Here is a 7,585-nt window from a genome sequence, read left to right as displayed (position 1 = left end):
TCCTGCTGTGTTTAGCACTGCAAATCTCTCTTTGTATTCAGCAAAGAAACTGAGAATAGACCATTTGGGTAAAATTCACCCCATTTTAAGTGCCTGTGTAAGATTTAAATGCAAGTCTGTGTGCACTGCAATTCACTCTTTTCAACTAAAACCAAACACGTCTGGATCTTGAGAGGAGATTTATAGTTAATTTGAGAGAATTGCTTCATACTTCATCAAATGAATGGCTCCTCGGTAAAGCTGTTTTCTTAAAAAGAAGTGGTTAAAAAAATTGAATGTGGGACTCGGTTTTTCAAAGTCATTCCTGTGAGCCTTAAGTAATGAGACAGGTAAATGAAACTATGAATAATTACAACATAATACTTTGAATCCCATTTTTATTGTTCGTTTTCATTTTCCACAACAAAGCAGCTCTGCTAAGCCTGTTTCAGACTGCTTTTTTTTTACCCCCCAGGTGTTTATTGTCGCTTCTTGCTCTTTGCATTCAGCCATAAACCAGAGCCAAGCTCAGGTAGCTGGCACAGATTCTGCCTGGGAGGGGATGCTTACACCCCACTTTAGAGTCCGCCACCAGCAGAGCGGCATGGGCTGTGCACACATGAACCCAGGGCTGAGTGACAGCCTGGGAGTGCTGATGATGAGGTGAGAGCATCTTTCCATCTGGCAGCACCTCATCCAACCCGGGGGGCAGAGAAAGGGGCGAGCACTTGCATAAAGCACAGCAAAATTCTTTGTTCAAATTTGGGGGAGATTGTTTCCACTTGAAATATTAGCCGTGGATCGAGAGCCTGCTTCTGTGGTTTCTTTTCTCTTGAACTGGAAAATTTTCCAGGGTACGGAGCCAGCGGTCTGAGCGCCCTGAGGCCAGCAGGCAGCAAGCACAGGCAGCACACGCCTTCGCCCAAAAGGGCCGAGGAGAGGCACGTTCCACCCGAATCCAATTATATCTGGTGAACTCCAACATCTGAAACGGTTCCTGTTACACAAAGTTCATAGCCTTCATTAACCTCTCATGGATTGAATGTTAAGACGCTGCTCATTACGGTTAAGATTACCAGCTGGAATTTTATTAGCTTCATTATAAGCCACTGAGCTGATATTTACTATTCCTTTTAAGTTTTATAAATACTTCTATAGCATGATTATATAAGCTGCTTCTTTCAGTGCCTTGGATGGTGTTTTGTACTACAGTTATGTTTAAACTTCCTTTTTTGATTATATAGCTGCAAATATGTTCCAAAAATTAAGTGATAATATTGAAGCAGAAAACCTCATAGATGCTAACCTGAATCATTTCAATGACTACAGATTTAATTTGCCCAAGAGAAAAGAAAGGTTCCTTTTACAATTTTCCCATTGTGTATTTAGACTTTTCCCTAAGAAAAATTGAAAGATAAGTAAGTTACCTAATGTAAAAACTGAATAAATCAATTCACTGTTATTTTAGGCCTTACAGTTTTGCAAAGTTCTGTGTATTAAAAATACACTGCAGTGGTGCCATTTAAGCAAGGTAATATATTGTAAACAAAGTAGAACTATAATGTATGAACTTTCTGCATCGGGTTGAAGCAATATAATATATTGTAGACAAAACAGCTCTTGTGTAATAAACTTTTTATACCGACAATTATGTATAAAATAAAGATGCTGCTTTAGTTTTTTGAGTACTGCTCTGTGTGGCCTGCTCCAGTCTCATCAGCACTGGGTTGGGATGACAGCTTCTCCAGAGCACCCTCAAACAAACAGCGGCAGAGTGGGGTTGGTTTCCCCATCTCTGCTTCCCTGCTGCTGAGTGATGCTGCACCAAGCTCAGCAGAGAGCACTTTAGCCCCAAAGCTCTCACAAATATTTCAGAAGAGCAACTTATGCTTTTTCGAAGGAGGGGATAGTACCAAAGGGCAGGTATTTGCCGTCCACCGCGTCCTCCTTCCCCACCCCTGAACTGCCACCTGGCCATGCCAATCTGGTGTGCCCACTTTGTGACACCTCTGGTACCCAGGATCTTCTCCTCAGAGCTTATGTCCAAGCAGGTAATAGTCAAGCCCTGGCAATGATGTGATAGGACGAGAGGAAATGGCATCAAGTTGTGCCAAGGGAGGTTTAAATTAGATACTACAAAAAATGTCTTCATTGAAAGGGCTATCAGGCATTGGAACAGGCTCCCCAGGGAGGTGGTGGAGTCATCATCCCTGGAGTATTTAAAAGATGGGTAGATGAGGTGCTTAGGGACATGGCTTAGTAGTGGACAGGTTATGGTTGGACTCCATGATCTTAAAGGTCCTTTCCAACCAAATGATTCCATGTTTCTATGTTTCCTGTTCAAGAGTGGTGCTCCCGTGTCATGTTGTGCTCAGACTGTAGAATGTTTGGGTGCTGCCTCTTGTGACAGTCGAAGGCTGCACAGTATGTAATGTGCTGTGGCTAGGAAGCCATGAAAATGGTTTCTATCTGAGCTGAAGAACAATATTCACCTCAACAGATAAATACTTATCCCTGCTATACTGCAGCTCTGGGAACCTTAATATATGAGAGATAAATAAAGAAATAACATATAAATTGGGGCCTAGAATTAATCTCAATGGGTGGGAGTTTTTGAGTTACAAAGGAAAAAGTCCACTTTATTAATTTGACCTTGTTGGTCTTATTTAGACAGCGGACCCATAGGCTGAGTAAAAAGACTTGCTTAGGCCAGAGAGAGGGAGGGAAGCTATCCAAGGATGGATGTGTTTTCATGTTGTCCTTCATGCAGTGGGACTGTAGATGCTGCCCAGCAAGCCTGATCCACCAGAAGACCAACCTCCCATCACCACGCACGCCTGCAGCCCTCTGGGTCCTGTGCAGGGAGAAACACTGTTTGGGAAGGAGGGGCAGAGCCAGACCAATAAGCAATAAGGAGAAACAGCCCAAACAAGGGGGTTTGGCCGCTTGCCTGATGTCCTTCTCTGGGATGACAGTAAAACAGCTCAGGATTGCTGAAGAAGTTGCTTTCATAGCATGGATGTGTGGCAGCTATGGCTGATGGGCTCCAAAGTGGTGGCCCCTCAGGCTCACATCTCCCATGGGATCCCTGCTTTTCCAAAATTTCCACCTTCTTCAAATTGAAAGAAAATGGAAAACAGGGAGCCTGAGACGCAGGAGAAGACATTTGAGTGATGAAAACCACAGGGAGGAGGTGTTGAAGATGGAAAGATTTCTTTAGAATTTCCTCATAAATGATGAAAGGAGGAGATTAATATTAGGCTGGGGCTAAATGTGTGGTTGCTCTGCGTGTCCAGGGACACCCCAGGAGCTGTTTGTAAACATGACAGTCACATTTGTGAGCTTTTTGTTCTTTCTGTAGCAAAGATTGGCTTAAGCGATCTGTCACATTCTACAGTAAAAGTACAGAAATGTCTCACTTAAGATTCCTCAGATATTTTGGCTGAACTTTTTCTGCTCCTGTCAATTTCTTAGAAAGCGCTTCCTTCAAAATAACAAGTGTATTCTTTTATATGGAGTAATTTATGTTGCTATTTGTTCCAAAGACACTAAATGCTGCTGGTTTGTTTTCTGATTTTCACCACCCATTTTTTGAAAGATCGTTAATCGTGAGAAGAATATGGTCGGAAAGATTATGAAAGGAAAAATTATTCCTCAAAGTGCACACTGTAGCACAACTCCCTTTCCTAAATATCATCAAGTTTTTACACACAGATTTTTCATCACTTTGCCTTTAATGCCATCTTGAGCACAAAGTTTGCTATGTAGAGGCAGTTCCCCCATGGCAGAAGTTTTAAGATGAAGTCCATGATATCTGACAATGCTTAAAGTAGACATTAATTCCATAGAAAAAGTCCAATAGAAAGTTGGAAGCAATTTTGCCATTAGAAAATAAACTACATAATTTATCACGCCGTCTAACTGGACAAGGCATATGTATAAGAGAAACAAATGTATGTTCCATAGATGAAAACTGGTTTAAGAAGAATAACAAGAAAAGTAAAAATACCAATCTACTACCATATGTCAGACAGAAACTGCCTTTTTAACTATGTTTGGAAAGTTTGCAGTTGTCCAGAGAAGAGATGCCAAACGTTCCACTTGTGAGCAGCAGCTATGAGATTATCAAAACTGCTAAAAGAACATAAAGTGTTAAATCACTACAGCTCTATCCCAAAAATCCCAGTTTAAGCAACTGACAAAATTATAGCTTTACAAAGTGTTTCTAATAGTGCTCGATAATTTAGGTATCTAATATTGGCATCCTGCTATGTCCAGGTGTGCACAACAGTTCAAAGGACAAATACATAAGGCATAGAAAGAAAGCAGAGACAGGCACCCTAAGGGCAAAACCTGCCTTTTTTGTGTTACTGCCATTAGGGAAACAATACACATGCCTTTTATTTTTTGTAATTTACAGTTTAGTTTAATATCCCCTTAACTCCTCCTATGCCGCTTGATTTCAAATATATCACTTTTAGAGCCACTTTACTTGACTCTTTGGGAGCTGGAGAGAATTAGGGACTTCTCTTGTTTGTGCTATGCATGAATTAGAAACATCACTTCATTCACTCCTGCAAAGCAAGCCCTGTGGCTGCGCTGCTGGAGTGACAGGAGCTGGCACCGCCAGGCACACAGGTTTATACTCACGGGGTGTCTCTGATCGGGAGGCAGTGCAGGTTGCCAGGACCCAGCACGCTTTCCCCATGTGGTGTGAATTCCTGGTCCAGTTGTTCTTCTTCCAGCTTGAGCTGCACTTCAAGGAATATTAAGGAAAAAGATTATAAAGAAAAGAAATTCAAAGCTGTTCCAGATGACTCACTGCCTGGAAGATTCAAACTCCAAAAGCCAGGCTCAGAGCTTTGGCCAGACCTAGTGCTATTACTTCAAACACTGCAGCTTTGTTTCTGCCAGACAGATTTGTTACCTTTCCCTCCCTCCCACTTCTCTACTTCACCTGTTCTGAGTGTCCCCACTATGGAAAAAATACCTACTTGCAGATACTAAGGGGAGATCTGGCAGCAGCAGAGCGGGAGCTGCCTGAAATGGCCTGAATTTTGTCAGGATTTCTCCAGCACCTGCCCTGCCCACAGCACTGTGTCGATGGGTGTTGAGGCACCACTCAGAGTTTCAGCTTTAGGGTAGCTCCAGGTCTTGCAGTCATTTCAGCTCATGTCTAGAGCAACTGCATCAGCCAAAAGTGCTCTTATCCATAACAGGGACTAAATCCTACTAAATCCCACAGGTCTTGCAGTGTGAATATAACTTCATGTTTGGTGAGGTGACGAGGTGCTGTGATTAGCCAGGCTGTAGCCAAGCCTTAAGAACATTACTAAACCAGTGATACCTTCTCCGTCTCTAAACTGTGCCAGCAAGATTTGCTCACATCATGCTTTAAAACAAAAAAGAATCCAGTTAAAAAAAAATCTCAAGTGAAATGAGTCCCAGTTGACATCTATTTTTCCTTGGAGCTCCCTGACAGGGTGGCTGCTGCACTACAGGCCAGTCATTTCTGTGTGGCTCCCAACATGCAGATCTGAGTGGATTTGTTGCTTATCTCTGTGGCTTTCTAAAGTCGACAACATTCAGACGATATTAATTTAAATGAGCCAACACAATTTAAAGTTTAATAAAAACCCACTCTATATTTTTTGCTTAGAACAACATAACTATTATTTATACTAGTTACAGAAATTGCACTTTAATCCCTTTCCACATAGCCCATCAGAGGACAGGAACAGCCTTGTTGCACAAATCCTTCCATGGAAATGTGAACTTTTGAGAGGGTTTAGCACACATACCATGTTTGGCCAAGCCACAGCTCTTAAGCAGTTCAGATGCTTAAGAGGGACATCCCCACAAGTCCTTTCTAACACTTTCTTTCCTGGTGTGTCCTTGGAGGACCTTTTGGCTGAGGAGAGAGGAGAGGCCAGCCTGTGCTTTAAGCACATACTTTGCAGAAGTCTCTCCTCCAACCTGGTCTACAGGAATAAGCTCAAATGTCTGGCAGCCTTGGTGAGCAGATACTTTTTGTACCTCGGATGACAGAAAAGCTGTGAAATTGGGTGCTGGCTCCAGTATCAGACCCTGATGGTGTTACCTGGGGACAGACTGGGCAGAGGAGGGGGTCAGGCTGCCTGCAGCTGGCAGCAAATGGGGCCCTACAGTACCCAGAAAGAGAAATTACAGAGAAACTCCTCTTTTAAAGCTTGCTTTTCTTTAGAACTATTTAAATATTTATCAGAGTGTCTAAATGTTGCAGGAGAAGGAAAAAATAGTCTGCACTCAAGGCCAGCAGTGCTTCCAAAACATGTTTTGGATATTTGAGGTCCAAGTAGTTTTTATTGGGTGAATGAGGTGTGACCTTGAACTTGCAGTGACTCCATTCACACTGCCTGTTGGCTCAGCACACTCCACCATCCCTGAAAAGCAGAACACGAAGCTAGTGTGTCATGCAGATGGCACCTCCAGCAAGCACACTGCCCCGTAAAACCACTCAGCACCATCCTTGAGCAAGTGTTTCCCGATACACCTCACACATTGCATCTGCAGGATTAAGGACACAGATCCAGAGTCACTGTATCCAGGCACCACTCTTCCCCTTGCTCCTTCCAGCCACATCTGCTCTACACATGCAGAACCCCCACTTTTGGAGTGGCACCTTCAGCTTTCAAGAAAGGTAATCCTACCTTGCGTAATCATCCTGCCCATCATGTGCCCCGGGTTACAACTGCACACACAATTATTTAAATTACAGGTAAAACCTTGCACTTAAAGAACATCATTTGCATTGGGAAGTCAAACCCCCGGAGCAGCCAGAGCCAGCTGGCACTGTAAACCCTATGTAGCATCCTCCAGCAGGCAGATATATGTCCTGGTGGTGTCCCTACCATACAAGGACCACTGTGTCCCTGAAGACTGCCAGCCTCTGCCCTTGCAGACATCAATAGTGCAGCTTCTCAGGCTTTTCTATGGTCTTTTGCATGCAGCCTCCCTGGACTTCCCAGAGTGTGCCCACACTCCTCTCTCTGCTCTGCTGGCATATTCACCACCATCCTAGGACAAATGGAAACATACTCTTTATCTCCTCCCAAATTCTTCATAAGTTTCATAAGAATCAACTCATTAAACTGGTAAGAGTCTAGAAAAAAATTAAGGACATTTCTGAGTCCCAAATTGTTAATTTTTGCTGATGTACCATCCACAATAGCATACCCCAGTTTCTTCCTTTCACTTCATATGTCCTGGTTTGAACATTCTATTACACTTGCCAGTTCTTCCTACCAGTAGTTCCAATAAAAGTCCAAAACTTGCTCATCACGTACGAAGTGCTTGGTGCACTGTTCGTAAGCCAGTCACATGCCAATACACATTGCTTAACCAGCGCTTTCCTGCTTATTTCCTGCCTGCCTAGAGACCCCAGTGAGCCTCCTACTGAAAGATTCAGTAGGACTCCATTAATTTCCAGCAGGCAATATTTGGATAGGCCACTCCACACTGTTTATACCTCTCACATCACGTTTCGGCATCTTCTGGGTTACCCCTCATGCCCAGCTCACAGGAGCCTTGCCCAAACGCAGCCCGCCATGACCTTGTGCTCGCATTT

General features: G+C 43.3%; 1 protein-coding gene across 1 annotated transcript in view; it reads left to right on the top strand.

Annotated features, from left to right (window-relative positions):
• WIF1 (WNT inhibitory factor 1) overlaps positions 1-1,664 on the top strand; it is an 18,865-nt gene extending 17,201 nt beyond the window's left edge. The window contains exon 8 of the mRNA XM_010180976.1: positions 833-1,664. Coding sequence (XP_010179278.1) covers positions 833-954 — 122 coding nt within the window. The 3' untranslated portion in view covers positions 955-1,664. The remainder of the gene's footprint in view (positions 1-832) is intronic.
• The last annotated feature ends 5,921 nt before the right edge of the window (positions 1,665-7,585 follow it).

The sequence above is a fragment of the Mesitornis unicolor genome, unplaced genomic scaffold, assembly GCF_000695765.1.
Source record: "Mesitornis unicolor isolate BGI_N332 unplaced genomic scaffold, ASM69576v1 scaffold16643, whole genome shotgun sequence".
NCBI lineage: Eukaryota > Metazoa > Chordata > Aves > Mesitornithiformes > Mesitornithidae > Mesitornis > Mesitornis unicolor.
The sequence above is the reverse complement of the archived record's forward strand: the minus strand, read 5'-3'. Positions and strand labels throughout refer to the sequence as shown.